General features: G+C 47.0%; 1 protein-coding gene across 4 annotated transcripts in view; it reads left to right on the top strand.

Annotated features, from left to right (window-relative positions):
* The window catches only part of SEMA3A (semaphorin 3A), a 174036-nt gene that overhangs the window by 53854 nt on the left and 96658 nt on the right, over positions 1-23524 (top strand). For 3 of the 4 annotated variants that reach the window (XM_058190464.1, XM_058190462.1, XM_058190461.1), the window contains 2 exons: positions 12615-12772; positions 16187-16249. In XM_058190464.1, the coding sequence (XP_058046447.1) occupies positions 12615-12772; positions 16187-16249 (221 nt within the window). Of the gene's footprint in view, positions 1-1738; positions 1888-12614; positions 12773-16186; positions 16250-23524 lie in introns of those variants that run through there. The other variant, XM_058190463.1, reaches the window with a different exon arrangement.

Here is a 23524-nt window from a genome sequence, read left to right as displayed (position 1 = left end):
CAACCCAAGGACCAAGGAAAATGAAGGTCCGCCGTGACATAAAACTGGATCGCCTCCTCATGGTCCCCAATAGCCAGGCGCAAAGGCTGGGTGGCGAATTTAATGGGGCCGGACACCAGTTCTCGCCCATCAATTGTCTCTACCGCATCGGAGGGTCCACGGAACCACGGGACCGCAAACTGGGTCACAAAGGCCTGGTCCATAAAGTTTGTTGTGGCCCGAGCCCACCAGCGCATGCGCCTGGAGCCCGTCCGACTGGTTCCCCAACCATATCCGTGTGTCCAGAATCAGATGCCGAGGGGGCCCAGAGTCTACTTCCATAGCGTCCAGTGGGGCTTAGTACGTGCCCGACCTAGGGTTTCCCGAGGTCGGGCCTGCTCCGTTCGATTGGTCACGCTGTGATTCGGGACCGGCGCGTGCCCCACTTCGCTTTCTGGGGCAAGAAGCGGCGAAGTGGCGGGCTCCCCACAGTACAGGCACAATCCCCTTGGCGCCTCGGTTCCGCTCCTGGGCTGTTAGGCGAGGTCTGGCGCTCCCAACTCCATGGGCTCTTCCATGGCGGTTACAAAGCGTGGGCGACCCTGGGTGCTGGTGGTGCAGGAAGTGGGGTGCAGATGTCGACGGAGGGTCCCGGGGTGCGGCAGGACGGTCGCCGTTGCAGACGGGCATCGAGGCGGAGACAAAGGGCACCAAGTTGTCGAGGGTCCGCGGGGCGCCTCCACCTCTTGCAATTCCTCTGAGAGTCCCTCCTGGACGCTGGCCCACCAGCGCTGCATCATTCCAGTCAGAGTCCTGGCACAAAAGACGAAATTCGCGATGTACTCCTGCAGGGGCGTTTCCCTTGACGGAGTTCCTTAAGGCGCCTGGTTGCCGTCAGCATTGAACGGGGTCCTCATACATGGTGCGAGGTGCTGCCAAAACGCTGTTGGTCCGCCAGCAGGGGCTGTCCTGGAGCAAGAGGCGTGGCCCATCGAGCAGCCGAGCCGGAAGAAGGTTAATCACGAAGGCCACCTTAGCCCGGTCGTCTGGGAAATCCTCTGGCCTCATAGCCATGTAGAGCTGGCACTGTCCCAAGAAGGTCGGGAACATCTCAGGCTGCCCAGAAAACTTATCCGCACGGTTATCGGGCACTTGCGACGAGGAGGGGGAGTGGGAGGATGGGGGGGGGCTGCAGGCACATTCCTGGCAGCAAGTTGGCCTGCCAAGTGAGCCACTTGCTGCTGGAGCTGTTGATTAGCTGCTTGTAGCTGCTCTAACTGCTGCTGTACCTGCTGCTGATCCATCTTTGGTGGAAGATGTTTTAGTCAGGTCTTGGACAAAATGTTCTGTTTCCCTTCCCCCAATACTCCCAGCAAAGAGTCCGTCAGAGGCCTTCCTTTTTTCCTTTTATTTACATAGATACATGTCCTGGCCACGTCTACCCACGGGCCTGCCAAGTTTCTGGAGATAACGAGGAAATTATAGATAAGGCCAGAATTACTCACGAATATATTCTTCCTCCATTGAAATAGTTAGCTCGCGCCAATTCATTAGCTCACAACTCATTACTTTGTCCAAGACAAAAAACCAGGAAGTCCCGCCTCCTATTTATAGTCTCTGCAGATGTCACTGCATGACAATTATGACTTGGCTTTGTCCCAACTCTTCCGCTGCTGCGCACGGCGATTACGTCTACGTGACCTTGCATTGCTCCAAAACTGTTCTTGGGGCGTTGCCAAATCAAAAGGAGGCTCCATGGAATCAGGCTGTGCCGGCCCCTCCCCATCCCTTTGAGTGGGTGCCAGGGAGGGAAAGGGCTCAAGAGAAGCAGGGCTGGCCAGGTCTTCTCCCTCACTTTCTGAATCATCCGAGTCCAGGAGTCCGGGTCCAGGAACCTGGGTCACAACAGTAGGTTTGAAATATTATTGTGTAACTTATTTTCTGTAAATGGGCAAAGCTGAGAGGAATGGCTACTCTGGGCATGGTTTGATACTGAAAGCATTCAGACAATTCATTCAGACAATTATATCATCTCTACAAATCTTGTGATTGTGTTCATATCAGTGGTGGGTTTCAAATTTTTTTATTACTGGTTCTGTGGGTGTGGCATGGCTTGATGGGCGTGGCAGGGGAAGGATACTGTAAAATCTCCATTCCCACCCCACTTCAGGGGAAAGTTACTGCAAAATCCCCATTTCCTCCAGATCAGCTGGGACTCAGGAGGCAGAGAATAGATGGGGGAGGGGCCAGTCAGAATTTTTACTACCGGTTCTCTGAACTACTCAAAATTTCTGCTACCGGTTCTCCAGAACTGATCAGAACCTGCTGAAACCCATCTCTGGTTCGTATCTCACACTTTTGCTAAAATGTGCTTAGGCAGGTTCATTTGGGAGAAGAGTTGCAGGTAACATGTTTTTTTTTTCCAAAGAGACTAAGTTGTTGGCCCAAATATTAAGTCTTCAGGTGTGCTGGACTCCTCCTTGATATTTAGTAAGAACTTACTCTTGAAATATTTTTTAACTGTTACTATTTACAAGATGGAGTAGAAGTGCTATGCTGTTTTTTTCTTCCATCATACTATGTGTCTTAGTTTGGTTCAGGAGAAGCATTTTAAAATATATTTTACAGTTGTGCAATGAAACCTTGTAAGTTATCCATCTGAAATGTTCTCTATTGCCTTCTAATGAAGCCACCATCTGTGTTGTTTTCCCATTCTGCTAAAAGTGAGACCGCTAAGGTGTTTTTTTATTTCTGTATTAACTTAGTTTAACTTAATTTTACTTTATTGTCATTGCACCTCATACAATGAAATTAAATGCCATCTTCAGTGTTCATTATACATAAGAAAAACTATAAATAATAGAACAAAAACACACATCCTTCACATTCTATACAATTGAATTAAAAACCCCTGATACTGCATTAATATTGCACTATACAGTGGAATTCAATATAGTTCCTACTCTGGGATAGAAGCTGTTTTTCAGCTGTTTGTCCTTGTTTTTATTGTCCTGCCAGATGGTAATAGTTAAAAAAAAAAAGAGTGCTCAGGATGAGATGGATGTTTTGAACTTTCTTAAGGCAGTGGGAGCTACTGTATAAAATTCTTCCAAAGAGGGGAGAGGGCAACCAAGGATTCTCTGGGCAATGACGTTAACCCTCTGGAGCTCTGTCTTATCTGCCCCTGTGCAATTGGCAAACCAGACACAGTAATGCCCATGTTTTTGTTGCATTAAATCTATTGCATTAAATCTGCTCTGCACTACATCCTACAACATCTTGAGTCTCCAAAGACCTATGCAAGGGTCCTTTTTGTAGACTTTAGTTCAGCATTCAATACCATCATTCCAGACATTCTTCTAACTAAGCTAAACCAGCTACAGGTACCGGAACAGACTTGTAAGTGGATCACAAGCTTCCTAACAAACAGGAAGCAGCAGGTGAAGCTAAGCAAGATCACATCAAATACCTGTACAATTAGCACAGGGGCCCCCCAAGGCTGTGTGCTCTCCCCACTTCTCTTCTCTCTGTATACCAATGACTGCATCTCCAATGATCCATCTGTTAAGCTACTGAAGTTCGCAGATGACACAACAGTGATTGGTCTCATTCGAGACAATGACAAATCCGCATATAGACGAGAGGTCGAACCTTGTGGTGCAACCAAAACAATCTGGAACTGAACACACTCAAAACCATAGAAATGGTGGTAGACTTTAGAATAGAATAGAATAGAATAGAATTTTTTTATTGGCCAAGTGTGATTGGACACACAAGGAATTTGTCTTGGTGCATATGCTCTCAGTGTACATAAAAGAAAAGATACGTTCATCAAGGTACAACATTTACAATACAATTGATGATCAATATATCAATATAAATCATAAGGATTGCCAGCAACAAGTTATAGTCATACAGTCATAAGTGGAAAGAGATTGGCGATGGGAACTATGAAACGATTAATAGTAGTGCAGATTCAGTAAATAGTCTGACAGTGTTGAGGGAATTATTTGTTTAGCAGAGTGATGGCCTTTGGGAAAAAACTGTTCTTGTGTCTAGTTGTTCTGGTGTGCAGTGCTCTATAGCGTCGTTTTGAGGGTAGGAGTTGAAACAGTTTATGTCCAGGATGCGAGGGATCTGCAAATATTTTCACGGCCCTCTTCTTGATTCGTGCAGTATACAGGTCCTCAATGGAAGGCAGGTTGGTAGCAATTATTTTTTCTGCAGTTCTAATTATCCTCTGAAGTCTGTGTTTTTCTTGTTGGGTTGCAGAACCGAACCAGACAGTTATAGAGGTGCAAATGACAGACTCAATAATTCCTCTGTAGAATTGGATCAGCAGCTCCTTGGGCAGTTTGAGCTTACTGAGTTGGCGCAGAAAGAACATTCTTTGTTGTCCTTTTTTAATGATGTTTTTGATGTTAGCTGTCCATTTGAGATCTTGCGATATGATAGAACCCAGAAATTTGAAGGTTTCTACTGTTGATACTATGTTGTCAAGTATCGTGAGAGGTGGAAGTATGGAAGGGTTTTTCCTAAAGTCTACCACGGGTGTCCAAACTACGGCCCGCGGGCCAACTGCGGCCCGTGGGTCAGTTTTTATTGGCCCGCAGCAAATTCTCGGTGGACAGTGGGGTGCGGCCCCCGTCCTGGCCCCCAAGGAAGCCGCCGCTATGCGGGAGGCTCCGCTGAGGCTACCCCCGCCCACCCGGGGCTGCGGGACGGCCATTCCACCGCTGGGCTGTAGGGGGCGCCCGGGACGCCCACGGCTCCAGCCCGGCCCACCAGACAGAGGAGGAGGCGGGCGGCAGAGCTTCGGCGCTGCTCAGGCGCCCTCGGCTCGTGGCGCGCGCAGGTAGGCTCTCCGGGCGGGTCGGCAGAGCAGGGCTGGGCGGGCGGAGGAGGATGGGAGGTTGAGCTGCTGAGTGGGCCCGCTGCGGGGCTGCCGAGGTCAGCGGGAGCAGGGCGCTTCTGCTCCCGGAGAACCTCTGGGTGGGGGCGGCGGCGGGTTGTCCTCTCCAGCCACCGCCTCCCCCTCCCAGCGATGCAGCTCAGTTGGTGGGAATGCCTGGTAAGGCGCAGCTGAGTTGGGGGCTTGTCCGGGAAGCTGAGTGACCAAGGAGGCTCTGGGAGAGGCCGAAGAGACCCACCACCCGCCCCAGGTGTTGCCACAGCTGGGAAGATGGCAACGCCGCGCTCGCCAGTTGCAGATGCGGGAGGCTCCGCTGAGGTGACCCCCGCCTACCCGGGGCTGCGGGCTGGCCATTCCACCACTGGGCTGTAGGGGGCGCCCGGGACGCCCACGGCTCCAGCCCGGCCCACCAGACAGAGGAGGAGGCGGGCGGCAGAGCTTCTGGCGCTGCTCCGGGCGCCCTCGGCTCGCGGCGCCGCGCAGGTAGGCTCTCCGGGTGGGTCGGCAGAGCAGGGCTGGGCGGGCGGGGGAGCGGGCGGAGGAGGATGGGAGGTTGAGCTGCTGAGTGGGCCCCGCTGCGGGGCTGCCGAGGTCAGCGGGAGCAGGGCGCTTCTGCTCCCGGAGAACCTCTGGGTGGGGGCGGCGGGTTGTCCCTCTCCAGCCACCGCCTCCCCCTCCCAGCGATGCAGCTCAGTTGGTGGGAATCCCCCGACGCCTGGTGAGGGGGGGCGCAGCTGAGTTGGGGCCTTGTCCGGGAAGCTGAGTGACCAAGGAGGCTCTGGGAGAGAGCCGAGACCCACCCACCCACCCACCCCGCAGTGTTGCCACAGCTGGGAAGATGGCAACATCCTGGGATGCCGGGATGCCCAAGGGGATGAAGCCCTTCCTCAAAGAGTCTTTTGGGCCCAAGGCAGCTTGGCGGCTGGTGGCCCTGTGCCCCATGGGGCATTGCCAGGTCGTTCCTCCAAGGGGCCAAAGCCTCCTGGCTGACCCACAAGGCCCTCGGAGGGAGAACAGCCGGCCTTCCTAGCACAGCGCTGCCTCTTCCCAAAGGGAAGTTTTTTGTTTGTTTGCCTTTGAAGGTGTCTCTCACCCGCTTGGCTTGTTTCTGTTTCATTTGTCTGCCTCTGAGAAGGACTGGCTGGCTGCAAAACTCTTGTGGCTTGAGGCTATTGTGTGCACTCTGTACATGGGCCCCAGCTGCCTCGGGCAGCTTCAAAGCCCTTTGGGGCTCTGCTCCCAAACCTGTGCCCAAACCGAGGGACCCTTGGGGCTTCTTTGCATGCTGCAGGATCTCCCAGCGTGACAGTTTTGCACCCTGCAGACTGATAGAAAGCAGCTGGGACTCCTGGCGGAAGAAGAAGACCGGCATCGAGAAACAGGTGAGGCGGCGAGGGGCCGAACAGCGTTGGTGGGGGAAGTGTGCAGAATGTCTCCAGACAAAAACTATATCGCACTTTGACCAGTCCTCACACTTATGACCGGTCATCATTTATGCCTGTTGCAGCATTTTGTGCATAGGGACTACTCAGAGGGCTGAAAAGTTATTTTGACCTGTCCTCACACTTTTGACTGGTCCTCACACCTACAACTATCTTTACATTTTGCACCCTATCTTGTAACCGTGGTGAAGAGAAGCAGTTGTGAAATGAGTGATATGGTTGTTAAAAATGCTGCAATGGGCATAAATGTGAGGATGGTCATAAGTGTGAGGACTGGTCAAAAATTACTTTTTTTAGCCCTCTGAGTAGTTTCTATGCCCATAGCCACATCCACTCAGTCACATGAGGAGTTAGCCACGCCCACCAGTCACATGACCACCAAGCCACACCCCAAAATAAGCCACGCCCACAGAACTGGTACAAAATTTAGCCCCCTCCCCGTGGCCCGGGCCTTTGCTTATTTTTCTGTATTTGGCCCTCACTCAAAAAACTTTGGACACCCCTGGTCTACCACCATTTCTACGGTTTTGAGTGTGTTCAGTTCCAGATTGTTTTGGTTGCACCACAAGGCTAGTCGTTTGACCTCTCGTCTATATGCGGATTCGTCATTGTCTCGAATGAGACCAATCACTGTTGTGTCATCTGCGAACTTCAGTAGCTTAACAGATGGATCATTGGAGATGCAGTCATTGGTATACAGAGAGAAGAGAAGTGGGGAGAGCACACAGCCTTGGGGGGGCCCTGTGCTAATTGTACAGGTATTTGATGTGATCTTGCTTAGCTTCACCTGCTGCTTCCTGTTTGTTAGGAAGCTTGTGATCCACTTACAAGTCTGTTCCGGTACCTGTAGCTGGTTTAGCTTAGTTAGAAGAATGTCTGGAATGATGGTATTGAATGCTGAACTAAAGTCTACAAAAAGGACCCTTGCATAGGTCTTTGGAGACTCAAGATGTTGTAGGATGTAGTGCAGAGCCATATTAACAGCATCATCTGTTGATCTATTTGCTCGGTATGCAAATTGCAAGGGGTCTAACAGCGGATCCGTGATGGTTTTCAGGTAGGAAAGCACTAGCCTTTCAAAGGTTTTCATGACTACAGATGTTAAAGCAACTGGTCTGTAGTCATTCAGTTCCTTGATGGTGGGCTTCTTCGGCACTGGGATGATGGTAGAGCGTTTGAAGCAAGAAGGAACATAACACATCTCTAGTGATTTATTGAAAATATGGGTGAAGATGGGGGCCAATTGGTCAGCACAGACTTTTAAGCAAGAAGGAGTTATCTTGTCTGGGTCTGGAGCTTTTCCTGGCTTTTGTCTGTGAAATAGGTCCTGCACTTCCTTTTCTGTGATCACTAGGGGTTGTGAACCCAATGAAATGGGGTCAGTTGTAGGAGGCTTGGCTGTTGTTGGTGTGTCTGAGATGGGGGTTGTGGAGATAGGTGGCTGTAGTTTCCTTTCAAACCTGCAGTAAAACTCATTCAGGTCATCTGCCAGTTGTTGATTACCTTCAGCCTGGGAAGGAGGTTTCCATACTTCCACCTTTCACAATACTTGACAACACAGTATCAACAGTAGAAACCTTCAAATTTCTGGGTTCTATCATATCGCAAGATCTCAAATGGACAGCTAACATCAAAAACATCATTAAAAAAGGACAACAAAGAATGTTCTTTCTGCGCCAACTCAGTAAGCTCAAACTGCCCAAGGAGCTGCTGATCCAATTCTACAGAGGAATTATTGAGTCTGTCATTTGCACCTCTATAACTGTCTGGTTCGGTTCTGCAACCCAACAAGAAAAACACAGACTTCAGAGGATAATTAGAACTGCAGAAAAAATAATTGCTACCAACCTGCCTTCCATTGAGGACCTGTATACTGCACGAATCAAGAAGAGGGCCGTGAAAATATTTGCAGATCCCTCGCATCCTGGACATAAACTGTTTCAACTCCTACCCTCAAAACGACGCTATAGAGCACTGCACACCAGAACAACTAGACACAAGAACAGTTTTTTCCCGAAGGCCATCACTCTGCTAAACAAATAATTCCCTCAACACTGTCAGACTATTTACTGAATCTGCACTACTATTAATCGTTTCATAGTTCCCATCGCCAATCTCTTTCCACTTATGACTGTATGACTATAACTTGTTGCTGGCAATCCTTATGATTTATATTGATATATTGATCATCAATTGTGTTGTAAATGTTGTACCTTGATTAACGTATCTTTTCTTTTATGTACACTGAGAGCATATGCACCAAGACAAATTCCTTGTGTGTCCAATCACACTTGGCCAATAAAAAATTCTATTCTATTCTATCTGATCATATTTATCTTGTCTTTGAATCTCACATTTCAAGTGAAATTTGACTTTTTTGGTAGTCACTAGGCGTGCTTGCTTTGGCAGAATACCTGGCTACGGGGGATCAAGGAGGCTCTTCTGTCTTTTGTAACTGGATGCTAGAAGCATCAGGCAAAGGACTGTTTTTAAAAAGACTCACAAATTTCTTTCTGCAGCATATTGGCTTGACTGAAAGAAGATTTATTTTTATACCTGTTTGTCTTTTGGAAACTGTCCCTCGGATGAACTAAAGAAATGCTCAGAGAGGTGATGACAATCAAATTTACATGGACAGAAACAAGACTGAAACTTGAAGCAAAAGATCAACTTGTCATTCAATAAAGTATCAACAAAGAGAAAGGCAACACCTATATTGTAGTTTAAGTAAAATAAGCCCTGAAAATTTCAAAAAGTACATTTTGTGAAAGAATCCATTTCAGAAAACCCATTGCAGTTTCATAATCGTATTTATTGAGGAATATTATAACTTGAGGCAAAGCAACGATGATGGAAAAATTAGTGTGAGTGGCAGCTACCACTTGCTGGTATTAAGCAAGTTCTAACACAGGCATCTAATATCGGCTCCTGTTATTCTAAGTAGTTGGAACTACTCCAGTTCTCATTTCAAAACAAAACGTGTAAACGGTATTGGTTCATGATCTGTGACTGTGCGCCATACTTTTGCTATGTAGGTCTGGGTGTGGGTGTGCGGATGTGGAGATTACAGGGACCAAAAAATACAGTAAATAAGAAAACTGAAACTCCTTGTACTTTGCTCAGATGGGCGTTTGAGTGGAAGAGTTTTCTCAAGGCTTCTTTGTGATTTTCTCCTCTGTAAATTAAGAGGTTATGGTACTTATTTGCTGCTCATTTGTGCATCCACATAAATCTACGCAGTGGTGTTTCTGGATTTTTCCTATGTCCTGATGTCAGAAGAGACTAAGGATCTTCTGTCATTGAGCTGAACAGTGTTCCATCCATTTTTGAGTCAGAAGGAAACTGGATAGGCATGAAATTTGCAGACTTCTATACCAAATTTATGATACTTCTATTGTTGGAATCACTGATGCAATGATATATAAGAAAGACTTCAAGAAATCAGGTGAGGCGATGCTGCTTAGGAAATGGTCAGATAATCAATCTATCAGTCCCTCAGAACAGAGCTAGAAGGGACCTTCGAGACCCTCGGCCATTAGTGAAATGACAGCATTTCAGATGGTCTGAAAGAGACAGCCGAGCCAGAGCTGAACAATGGGTGGAAAAAGAGGCTCAGAAGAGACCTTCCTAGTTTCTCGGCCTGTAAAAGAGACAGGTGGGAGATTTGGACTTGCAAGATTCTGTTCATGTATTCTTACAATGAAATAGAATAGCACATCCAGTCATGTTTCGTGTCTGATTTATCTGGGAAGGCTGACAACTGCAAAGGATTCTGTAGGGTATCCTCCTGTTTTTCCACTATTTTAAATAAATCATATTCTATTTTTGATTTGGCATGCATTTCCCTGCCTTCCTAGGCTGGCAAGTGGAGAATGTTTTTATCACATTAGCAGTAGTTTATATCATCCCACAGCTTAAGTGGCATCAAAGGTCAATTACAAATTCAGTGCATCACTCAGCTATGAGCACTGTGCATTATAGAAAAGTTAATATTTATTTATTTATTTTATTTAGTTGTAGGACTCAGGTGGGCTTGTTGATCACGTACCTGGCTCCTTGCTGCGTGACAACAGCCCTGCCCGAGCTGTTGGAGTTGCTAGCTGGGTTGGCAGTTGAAACCCCTAGACTGTTGGTCATGGGGGATTTCAACTTGCCATCAACTGGCATGGCATCCTCGACCGCTCGGGAGTTCATGGCTTCCATGACGGCCATGGACCTGACTCAATTAATTGATGGCCCTACTCACATTGGGGGAGGCACCCTAGACTTGGTTTTTATCTCTGGCCAGTGGTTGAATGATCTGATTTTAAATGATTTAGTTATCAACCCTTTGTCATGGTCGGATCATTTTCTCCTTTGTCTGGACTTTCAGACCACTACCCACCGCCGCAGGGAGATGGAACCAATGCGTTGGTTCCGTCCCAGGCGCCTGATGGACCCTGAGAGGTTCCTGATGGAGCTTGGGCCGTTTCCTGAGAACCTGGCCCACGGCACGACTGAAGAGCTAGTCGCCGCCTGGGAACAGGCCGCGGCTGGAGCTTTGGACCGTGTCGTGCCTTTGCGGCCTCTGACCCGGCATCAGTCTCAACCAGCTCCTTGGTTCTCCGAGGAGCTGAGGGAGATGAAACGCCGGAGAAGAGGCCTAGAGAGTGTCTGGAGATCCAGCCGTTCTGAGGCTTTGGGGTGAGATACCAACTGTACGCTGATGATACTCAGCTGTACTTTTCCACCCCGGGCCACCCCAGCGAAGCTGTCGAAGTGCTGTCCCGGTGTTTGGAAGCCGTACGGGTCTGGATGGGGAGGAACAGGCTCAAACTTAATCCCTCCAAGACGGAGTGGCTGTGGATGCCGGCACCTCGGTACAGTCAGCTGCAGATGCGGCTGTCTATCGGGGGCGAGTCGTTGGCCCCGATGGAGAAGGTACGCAACTTGGGCGTGCTCCTGGATGGTCGGTTGTCCTTTGAAGATCATTTGACGACCGTCTCCAGGAGAGCTTTTTATCAGGTTCGCCTGATCCGCCAGTTGCGTCCCTTCCTGGACCGGGATGCCCTATGCACGGTCACTCATGCTCTCGTTACCTCTCGTCTGGACTACTGCAATGCTCTCTACATGGGGCTCCCCTTGAAGAGCACCCGGAGACTTCAGCTAGTCCAGAATGCGGCTGCGCGGGTTATTGAGGGAGCGGTTCGAAGCTCCCACGTAACACCTATCCTGCGCAGACTGCACTGGCTACCTGTTGTTTTCCGGGTGCGCTTCAAGGTATTGGTTACCATCTTTAAAGCGCTCCATGGCTTAGGACCGGGCTACTTACGGGACCGTCTACTGCCGGCCTCTATCTCCCAGCGTCTGGTGCGTTCCCACAGAGAGGGACTCCTCAGGGTGCCGTCAGCCAAACAATGTCAACTGGCGGCCCCCAGGGGGAGGGCCTTCTCTGTGGGGGCTCCTACCCTGTGGAACGAGCTTCCCCCCGGGCTTCAACAACTACCTGACCTCGGGACCTTTCGCCGCGAACTTAAAACTTATTTATTCCATTTGGCTGGACTGGCTTGATTTTAAATTCTAAATTTTTAATTTTTAATTGTGGGTTTTAAATTCTGTAATTTTTATGGGGTATAAGGTTATTTTAAATTTTTTGGCTAATTTTGAATCAGTTTTTTAAGGGTTGTTTTAATTAAGATGTATGTTTTTGTTTGTATTTTATTTGCCTGTTCACCGCCCTGAGTCCTTCAGGAGAAGGGCGGTATACAAATTAAATTATTATTATTATTATTATTATTATTATTATTATTATTATTATTATTATTATTATTATTATTATTATTATTATTATTATTATTATTATACCGCCCTTCTCCGAAGACTCAGGGTGGTGTACAGCCAATAAAACGACAAAAATCCCAACAAATTTAAAATACACTATCAAATTTAAAAAACTGATTCAATCGCTGTAACTTAAAATATTAGCTAAAATTTATCAAAACTAAAACCTTGGTAAAAACCCTATTAAAACCCACTAAAACCCCCATACTAAAATCAATCAGGCCAGCCCCGCTTGGTGAAAAAAGAAAGTCTTGAGCTTTAATATAGTGGCATATTAAAACTGCAGTTTGTTCTTTCAGTTTTGGGTTCTAGAATGGCTATTAACCAAGGGACAGAGGTCTGAAAAACGCTGCCTAAATAAATTAAGAAGCTCCATATGGTTGTTACTCATCTATTTACTTATTAGAACCAAGGTCATTGTTCTTTACATTAACAATATTTTGTTTTCTTTCATCCTACAGAAATGTATGAATCCAGCAATATAGCTACTTTCCAAGGACTGGTCAATAGTTCTAGTTACCACACATTCCTTTTGGATGAGGAACGGAGTAGACTCTACGTAGGAGCAAAAGACCACATATTTTCTTTCAACCTAGTCAACTTCAAGGATTTTCAAACGGTACTTTTCATCTCTTTTCATCTTTAGATGTATGTCGATGGGGGTAAGACGACCATTGTGGTATGAAGCTGAATGTTGAGCCACTTAGCTACACAGGTCCATTTGCAACATTACAAATGCTCATAAAAAATTATTTGGCGTAGGTAGAATCCGTGAACCCATTCCGAGACATGCAGAACATGGAAAAGCTGAGCAGGAGTAGTTTCCTTTTCTCTTCAGTCTTCTACATTTATATCACTGTAGTTGGAACTTCACCTGCATGAAGTCAAAGGCAGTTTGGGCAAATGACCCCTTTGAGCAGGATTTTCAGACTGAATTGCAGAATTGGTTTGGTGAGTTGAATTTTAAAAAATGCATTCAGAGTAATTCAAAGATTAGATGGACTTTTGCCCAAACACCCTAATACTTGTAGAGTTGGATTCAAATACACCAGACTAGATGTCAGGAGGAACTTTCTAACTAGTAGGTAGAAATTTGTCAGAAGGAGATCCAACTTGGACCTAAGGAGAAAGTTTCTCACTGACAGTGAGAACAATTCCTATCAATGGAGCAGTTTTCTTGCCAGAGTTGTGAGTGCCTGATCACTCAAGGTTTTCAAGAACAGACTGGACAGCTGTCTCCCTGGGATGGTGAAAGGGATGCTGCCTTGGGCAGCTCCAGGGTCCCTTCCAGCCTAGGATTCCATGAATGCATGAGCTGTTAACCAGTGGAACAGCCGTCACATGAAGGTCAAGGTTTTCCATTACTAGAGGTCTGCAAATAGAGGCTGCATGATGTCCTGCCAGGGATGTTCTAGTGGATCCTTCCTACACCAAAGTGGAAGTTGGAAAAGGTGATGTCTAAGCTAACTCTTCCAACTCTACTGTTAAAATTATTCAGTTGAGTTTACTTGACTGCTGAATCACAAAATTCAAATGGACTCTTTGAATCAAATTGCAAATGTCAATCTACTCTTGGTTGATTCAGGCAAAAAGAATGACAGAACCGTGGTGTTCTGTTTTTAACTGTTAAGAAGACAAACACAAAATTTCAAGAGAGAGGAAAGGAACCTCTCACCTACCAGGAGCCTCTATACAGCATCCTGGGAATCTCACAGATGTAATCTTCATCAGTTCCTGATGCTGGGCACCAGATTAATCGATACACATCCAATCCAGTGAATGGTGATCATTCATCAAATGTTCAAAATCCAGTTTACTCACATACAGAAGGAAAATATGGATGATAAAGGCCAGAGACAGTTGAAAGCACTAAATTATATAAAGACAATGAATCTGATTTAATTCTTCATTTTATCACTTCAGATGCTTCCATCCAGAAGATCAAAGCTATGAATAAATCATTATAGATGGAATATTGATGGCAGCAACATGATGGACAATTTTGGATTTGATTGAAAACAGAGATTTAGGTTGGAAGCTAATAGACATTTTATTAGGAAAGCATACTTGTAAATAAAACTTTAACAATATGCGTAGCATAGCTATATTTTCATGAGTTCCTCATCAAGAATTATTGCTTTTAAACTGGCAAGGTCAGTTCTACTTTGTGTTAATCCATGACCCATTAATTCCTTGCATGATAAACTATTTTTTTCCAAGTCCTGAGTGAAGATTTGTATTCTCTGAAGATCAAGATCCAAGTAAAATTGGCCATTTCCTATTCTCTCAAGAGCAACCATGAAAGAAATGAGTTATTTATTTGGGTGTTCTGTGGGGCTCAGGGTGTAATGCAGAAACATCTGGAATCAGATGTAGAGAAAAAGGCTACTGCTGTAAGTAAAAAAAGGGGGGGGTAAACAATTTAGGGTGAATTCACACATGGACTCTGTTCTCTCTTTAGACCCGTGTGGTGGCCCCAGATACTGAGGGAGTAAATGCATGGACCATAGACCTTGATGGAAAAGGTGCTCTGGTTCCTTACTGAGATACTGGGTGTAAGAAAACCAATTGGGATTGTTGGTCCTTGGCCCAGTTTGCAGTTTTTACACAGTGTGGTCCAAGATGCCTAGACTCCTCCTTCAGCACAGCTTCAGGCCTTCCTGAAAATACTCGTGTATTTTGTTAGCGATGTTGCAGTCTCAAAATCCATCATGAAACCTGCAGCTGCCTTTGCTATCATTTGCCCTAATGACCTTAAATGAACTTTTTCCTGCCTTATCTCCAAATTGATTTAAGATTAAGGTGATAGTCCAACCACATGGCCCATTTATATTGCATGATGTTGAAATTTGATAATGTTTTATTCTATGTGCAATTCTAAAAGCTTTTTAGAAGACATAAATAATTAACTAAAAGGAGTTTGGGGGCTTTTGCACTAGAAGATGAAACGGATTGTTAAGAATTAATCCCAAACATAACCAGAAATGAAACTGTGAATCGCTGTAGAATAATTGGGACATACCCGTGAGGGTAACAACCTCAGAGCATCTTTAATGCAGGAGATGACTTCTAGTTGTTGTTGTTATTGTTGTTGTTGTTGTTATTATTATTGTTTTTGTTGTTGTTGTTGTTGAATGGCATCTTCCATTATTTCCATGCCCTCTGAGTTTAGGGGAACTGGAGTCCGACAAGCCAGTGAGAGACTCTGGTGCCACAACGGTTTCTTCCGCAGGACAAGTGACGCCCATTCACTCTAACGTTCTGCTTTCCAGATTTGTCAGATTACTTTTTCCAGAATCTATAATCCAGCAAGAAAGAATTAATTTATCCTCTTTTTATGTTTGTATTTATAATCCATTCAGAACTCAGAAATCTCCAGCATATTTAGAAATGACATTTCTAAATTTTGTTTGATCACTGTGTTGTAGCAGGTTTTGGGTTTATGGATGGATGGATGAAGAGAGAGAGAAAGACAAAGAGAGAGAGAGAGAGAGATAAAGAGATAGAGAGAGGCAGTATATTGTCTATGTATGAAATAGTCCACTTACTTTATTCCTTGCTTGCATCATTTTATATAATTTTTCCTTTCCTCTTTTATTTTCTTTTACCTGAGTGTACTATATTCTGGCCATCTGCTCTCTAACTATAAATAAAATATTACCGTGGTTGTTAAGGTACAAAATGTGGTGTGTTATGCATGCCTTTGTTTGTGACATAATGTGTTCTAGGCCATCTAGGAAAACAAGACAATCCTTGATTTAAAATAACACCCCTCTGGTGTTCCATCTACCATTTTCTAAGGAAACAAATATATCTTTATCTATGTATAGTCCTATAAAAATCCAAATAAAACCCCGCACAGTAGGATGTGGAGATGAATACGGCAGGCCTATCATCGTGAGGCGAACAAACCCATAAAGGGAGTTCCTTTAGAGAAAGTAATAATCCTAAAAAGAGCAAGAATTTCCTGGGTTGCAATGGCAGCTCTGGATTGCTAAGTGACATGATGCCATTTTTACTTTACCCCCCTTAGATTGCCTGGCCTGTCTCTCATAGTCGGCGGGATGAATGCAAGTGGGCTGGAAAAGATGTTATGGTAAGTAAAAACCTTTATTAAATCTCCAACTTTTTTATTTATTTATTTTGTCACAACATTATATACAAGCGCATATATTGGAAGGAAACAATAGGACAGGAACGGTAGGCACTTTTGTGCACTTATGCACGCCCCTTCTAGTCCTCTTAGGAATGGGGTGAGGTCAATGGTAGACAGTTTTTGGTTAAAGCTTTTGGAAGTTTGAGAAGAGACCACAGAGTCAGGTAGTGTATTCCAAGCATTAACAACTCTGTTACAAAAGTCATATTTTCTGCAATCAAGATTGAAACGGTTAACTAAGTTTGAATCTATTGTTTGCTCTTGTATTATTGCGATTGAAGCTGAAGAAGTCTTTAACAGGAAGGACATAGCAATAGATGATTCTGTGTGTTAAACACAGGTCTTGTTGGAGTCGGCGGAGTTCTAAATTTTCTAATCCCAGGATTTCAAGTCTGGTGGTATAAGGTATTTTGTTGTTTACAGAGGAGCGGAGAACTCTTCTTGTAAAATATTTCTGGACTCGTTCAATTGTATTAATGTCAGAGATGTGCTGTGGGTTCCAGACAGGTGAGCTGTATTCAAGAATATTCTTGAATATTCAAGAATATTCTCCTTGATCAGGCTGGTCCGTATTTTGTGGCCTTTTTAAAGCTTTGGTTTGCACTCACTGGCTGCCTTTTTCATAAATAACATCAAGCTGGGTCAAGCTTGGACATCCATTTTCTCCCCATGCGCTCCTGTGAGGGTAGATTTACATGTAAGGGAATGAGGGAATGAGCCTGTAATTGTCCCCTTATTTAAGAAGCCTTAGGAGCTTGACCTGGTTCCTGTAACCCAGCGGAGGCCCTCAATCTGCCACCATGGAATAGGCCGGCCTTTGTGAAGGCAATGAGAGTCATTAATGTCAAGAAGCTTTGAAGGCCTCAGGGGGTCTCCCTTGACAAGAACACACGGATGCCTTCCCGATGTTCATTTCCTTCTTCCTATTGTGGTTGAAAACAGGGGGGGGAAACATTTATTTTAGGCATTCTTTCTCATATCATCACTCTTTCCTCCTCAATCTTCTCAACCCTTCCATTAGATAATACGGGAAATTGTGCGGCTGTTGGGTGTGATTGTAATGCTGGTGGAGGATAAATAAATAAAGAGATGGAATTCACTGTAATTATACAGAAGAGGAGCGCATTCTTTCAAGACAAAGGGGAAATCACTGTGTTTGCAATGGCAAAAGACAGCCTGGAGCATGTCCCAAGTGAATCTTTAGAGATGGTTTGGTAAAATATTCATAATAGCAGCTGACAGAAATCTCTGCTCCGTCTCCAGGCATAAGGGAAATAGAGTCATTAACCAGAATGTGGTTCAGGATCGGGAGTCCAATATTTAAGATAACAAAGCTGATTTGTATCCACAGAAAGAATTTGCAAAAATTCCTTGAATAAAGAAGGAAGAAGATCATAAATAATGCAGTGGCCCTGTTTTAAAGATCTTGCTGGCTTAACTTCTAAAGAGTCTATAATGAGACTTATACTTAAGCCAAGCCAACGCTTTTCCCCAGAACAAGAAAAGGTGATGCCTTTTATAAGGTCAAGTTTTAAGAATAAAGAAAATGAATTCTTCATTTTGGCCCCCAAGGAAAAAATAAAAAGTAATATTCAGTAGGCTTTCTCTTTCATTTCTATCAAGGAGAAAATGAGAAATAGGACTTAAAGAACATTTACATCAGTATAATGAAGGTCTTTTTATGATGATAAGTATTTTACATGTTTGAATGTCTAGAAGTTAATAAATCACAAATGTTGGGGGGATTAACATTTTTTTATTTAAATGAAGCAATTATGAATCTCAATTATTAACCGTTCTATGCGGAACAACTTTCTCAGCAATAGCCCTTTGCAGCCGCTATATTGCTTATATGAACTAAATATGAACTGTAATGACATATGTAGGATGCATGGACCCCACTGGTGACCTCAGTCATGACCTGAGATTGAAAGGTAACTATGCTGGCTAGAAGGCTGTGGTTTCACTCTGCTGGAGTCCATCTAATGCCTTCCCTGTTAACGTCAATCACGGAGTGCCATGAAATTGATATCGTTGGGGATCTAACATTTCAAGGGTCCCCCCAGACACTGATAAATATGGAGGCTCTCCGACAGCGCAGCCTGGTTTGGTTTTGTTTTTTTCAGAAAAGAGAGTTAACAGTTAGGAGGAAATGAAAATGTGGATGGGCCATCCTGTTTCTCATATTTCTGTAATACAACCACTCACCTCTGTGGGAAATGTTATCCAATGTGCTGTATTGTACTGGAGATGTGTTAAGAACATTCCAGTTTGAGTCATTGATTTGATTCAGTTTGACCCACATTTCAGATCTGATTCATAAAAACTGATCCAACTTGATCTAGTTGCCCAAATCAGATCAGTGCACTGAAACAGTCCAAGAGAAATAAATATTTCTGGCCATGCAAAAAAATGCCCCCAAATCCTTCCAAAGGATTTGATGTTGGATGGGCACTGGAGAGATCTGGATCCTGGTCACCCATCAACCAGGGGAGGCCCATGAATGATCTTTGGTCAGTCCCTCTCTCTAAGCTCACACTACCCTTGCTAGATAGCGAACTAACCAGCAAACATACCTAATACCTCCTATTTTTTCCATACTAAACCCTTGAAACTAAACCCTGGCAAGACGGAGTGCCTCTGGGTTTGGGGCTTCATTGGCTCATGGAGAATTGCCATCTTTGGTCTTGGATGGGGTGGCACTACCCCAAACAGACCCTGTGCATAATCTGGGGGTTCTCCTGGACTCACGACTCCTGCTCAAAGAGCAGGTGATGGTCACGGTCAGGAGGGCCTTGTGCCAGTTACGCCCTTTCCTGGACTGGCAATCCCTACTCACAGTCACTCATGCCTTAGTCACTTCCCGTCTTGAGTATTGCAACACACTCTACATGGGGCTGCCCTTGAAGGGCAACTGGAAGCTCCAACTGGTGCAAAAAGCAGAGGCCTATACAGTTTTGTGCAGAGCCTGGTTTGCACATATATCACCTCTCCTGCGGGAGCTGCACTGGCTGCCGATTTGCTTCTAGGTGCAATTCAAGGTGCTGGTTGTCACTTTTGAAGCCCTTCATGGCTTGGGACCAGGTTATCTGAGGGACCGTCTCTTGCTGGTCACACCTACCCGACCCATTAGAGTAGGGAGACAGGGAATGCTGCGGGTCCCATCCCCAAGGGAGATACACCTAGTGGGACCCAGAAGAAGGGCCTTCTCCGTGGTGGCTCCCTCTCTCTGGAACATCTTTCCCCCAGAGATTAGAATGGCCCCAACCCTCATCCTCTTCTGGAAGCCGCTGAAGACCTGGTTCTGCCAGCGCCACACCCAGAGTGGGATGGAGCCCATTAAATGGCTCATGCGATCGGCTGTTGTTGGAGCGGGAGGTGAGGGTCAGGGATGATTTTATTACATTAATTTATTTGATTTTTTATGAGTTTTAGTTTTTTAAATATTTTTTTTATATTCTGTAAGCCACCTTGAGTCACCATGAGCGAATAGGCAGCAATATAAATCTAATTAATAAATGAATGAATAAATAAATAAATACTAGCAGCCTTGTGAGTTGACTGCAACAGAATATATATACATGAAGGTTCGAAGGTTACAGGGGAGGATTGCGTTCCTTCTGGTGAGGGTGGTCCTATTTGTACGGTAAGTGGGAGGGGCAGATATGGCGGAAGTGAGGGCTCGCATCGTTTCTTGGGGGCGCGCGCTCGATGTCTGCAGGCGATCGCGTGCCCCGACCCCTCAGACTTTTCCCATTCCCCGGATGGTCAAGACCCTCAGAGCCCGGGCCTTCGGCTGATGTTGTGCAACGCACGGTCCGTGGTCAATAAGGCCCCCCTAATATACGATCTTATCCAGGGGGGTGCCGCGGACCTTATGGGCGTTACGGAAACCTGGTTGGGCACAGAAGGGGGCGTGCCCCTTGTTGAAATGTGCCCACCGGGTTTCCAAGCATTCCATCAGCCGAGGGCCCAGGGTAGGGGTGGCGGGGTGGCGGTTGTTATTAAGGAGAGTCTAGAGCTGAGGGAGACCACTGTACCTCAGATTGCTGGTTGTGAATCCCTCTTTGTGAGATGGGGTCATAGGTGTCAGATGGGCTTGTTTGTCATGTACCTGGCTCCTTGCGGGGTGACAGCAGCCCTGCCCGAGCTCCTGGAGGTGCTTGCTGCAGTGGCAGTGGAGACCCCCAGACTTATGGTCATGGGGGACTTTAACTTGCCATCGACTGGCATGTCATCGACAGCAGCTCGGGAGTTCATGGCTTCCATGACGGCCTTGGACCTGACTCAAGTAGTTGATGGCCCTACTCACATTGGGGAGGCACACTGGACCTGATTTTTATCTCTGGTCAGTGGTTGAAGGATCTGGACTTGAGGGATTTAGTCACTGAACCTTTGTCATGGTCAGATCACTCTCTCCTTTGCCTGGACTTTCTGACCGCCACTCAACACCGCAGGGAGACGGAACCAATACGTTGGTTCCGTCCCAGGCGCTGATGGACCCGGAGAGGTTCCGGACAGAGCTTGGGCCATTTCCTGAGGGTCTGGCTCACAGCACGGCTGAGGAACTAGTCGCGGCTTGGGAACAGGCCACGGCAGGGGCTTTAGACCGTGTCGTGCCTTTGCGGCCTCTGACCCGGCGTAGGTCTCAACCAGCTCCTTGGTTCTCCGAGGAGCTGAGGGGGATGAAACGCCAGAGAAGACGCCTAGAGAGTTCCTGGAGATCCAGTCGTTCGGAGGCTGATTGGACACTAGTTAGGTCTTATAATAGGACCTACCTAGTGGCACTGAAGGAAGCGAGACATTGTTACGTCTCCTCCCTCATTGCGTCGGCAGATAACCGCCCGGCCACCCTGTTTCGGGTGACTCGCTCTCTCCTCCAACAGGGAGAGTGGGATGACCCATTACAGGGACGTACCGAGGAGTTTAGTGGTTATCTATACGATAAAATCGTTCAGCTTCGGGATGGTCTGGATCAAAATTGGATGGATCCAGGTGAGATGTCGGAGAGCTGTCTTGTTGAGATTGTTTGGGATGAGTTTGACCCTGTGGCTCCCGAGGACATGGACAGGTTGCTGGGTAGGTTGAATGCCACCACATGTTTACTGGACCCGTGCCCCTCCTGGTTGGTACTGGTCACACAGGAGGTGACACGAGGCTGGCTCCAGGGGATTACAAATGCTTCTCTGTTGGAGGGGGTCTTTCCGGCTGCCTTGAAAGAGGCGGTGGACCTGGGATACAGGTGGGAGGTTGAATGCCACCACATGTTTACTGGACCCGTGCCCCTCCTGGTTGGTACTGGCCACTCAGGAGGTGACACGAGGCTGGCTCAGGGGATTACAAATGCTTCTCTGTTGGAGGGTCTTTCCCTGCCTTGAAAGAGGCGTGATGGTGCAGAACAGTCCCAAGGTAATCCTCCCTGGACCTCAACTGTTTTTCCAAAACCCAACGTCCGTCTCCAACTGTTCTGTTTCCTCCCCAATACTCCCAGCAAAGAGTCAGTCAGAGGCCTTCCTTTTCCTTTTATTTACATAGATATATGTCCTGGCCACGTCTACCCACGGGCCTGCCAAGTTTCTGGAGATAACGAGGAAATTATAGATAAGGCCAGAATTACTCACGAATATATTCTTCCCTCCATTGATACAGTTTGCCCGCAATTCATTGCTTTGTCCAAGACAAAAACCAGGAAGTCCGCCTCCTATTTATAGTCTCTGCAGATGTCACTGCATGACAATTATGACTTGGCTTTGTCCCAACTCTTCTGCTGCTTGTGATCAAGCCTGCAGTCTTGCATCATTCCAAAACTGTTCTTGGGGCGTTGCCAAATCAGAAGAAGGCTCGAGAGAATTAGGCCTTGCCGGCCCCTCCTCCTCCCTTTGAGTGGGTGCCAGGGAGAGAGAGGGCGCAAGAGAAGCAGGGATTGCCAGGTCTTCTCCCTCACTTTCTGAATCATCCGGGTCCAGGAACCTGGGTCACAACACTATCCCTCACTGCAGGGCCCTTCCCCCGGGGCTGACGATCGGGATGCGGTCGGGCTGGGTTCTGCTCATGGAAGGCCTGCACCAGGTCAGGGGCATGAACGTCGGAGGCATCTACCCAGGAGAAATCAGTCCCGTATCCCTTCCACGCAATCAAATATTGGAAACGACCCTTCAGCCAGTGGGAGTCTCGTACGCTGTGGACTTCGTATTCCTCCGACCCGTCCTCGGCGACAGTGACGGTGCTGTTGGGCACGAAGGGGACTCGGTGTGGCCTCAGGAACCAGAAGGGACCGTGAAAACGGGTGGATCCGCATGGATCGTGACAGGGTCAGTCGGTAGGCTACCGGGTTGATGACTGCCTCGACAGGGAACGGGCCGATGAATCGGTGGTCCAACTTCTTTACCGGTCGGTCGGACGGGAGGTGTTTGGTGGAGAGCCACACCCGGTCTCCAACTGCCAGCGGGGCGTTGCCCGTCGGGAGCGGTCAGCGGACGTTGTAGTCCTCCTTTGCCCGATTCAGCTGCTGGCGTACCAACTGTTGGACCGCATGCAATTCCGTCAGGAAGGTCTGCGTTCGGGAACAGGAGAAGTCGGTGGTGCCAGAGGAAGAGCCGCGGATGGTACCCCACATTGGCAAAGAATGGGGTCATCTGAGTAGAGGTGTGCTGAGAGTTGTTAAAAGCAAACTCCGCCAGGGACAGGTAGTCGGCCCAGTTGTCCTGTTGCTGGTTGATGAAGCAACGGAGATACTGTTCCAGGATACCGATGACCTTCTCTGTACCCCCGTCGGTCTCCGGATGGTGCGATGATGACAGACACGACTGCACCTCCAACGCGCCATCAGGCTCTTCCAGAAGCGGGCTGTGAACTGAACTCCAGGGGTCCGAAACCACCCTGTCCGGTAGACCATGGAGGCGGAAGATGTGCTGCAGAAAGAGACGGGCCGTTTTTGCGGCTGTGGGCAGTCCGCGGCATGGGATGAAGTGTGCCATCTTGGTGAGCATGTCCACCACCACCAGCACCGTGGTGAACCCAGAGGACGGCGGCAGGTCTGTCAGGAAGTCCATAGAGATCCCCCCAGGGTCTGTGGGGTGTCGGCAAGGGCTGGAGGAGCCCGGGAGGGGCCCCCTTGGCGGCCTTGGCTTGCCAGCACGGTATGCAGGATGTCACGTAGGCATGTACATCATGCCGCACTCGGGGCCACCAAAAGGTCCGTGTCACCAGGTGGAG

Source organism: Ahaetulla prasina, chromosome 7, assembly GCF_028640845.1.
Source record: "Ahaetulla prasina isolate Xishuangbanna chromosome 7, ASM2864084v1, whole genome shotgun sequence".
NCBI lineage: Eukaryota > Metazoa > Chordata > Lepidosauria > Squamata > Colubridae > Ahaetulla > Ahaetulla prasina.
This window is presented reverse-complemented; position numbering and strand designations above follow the sequence as displayed.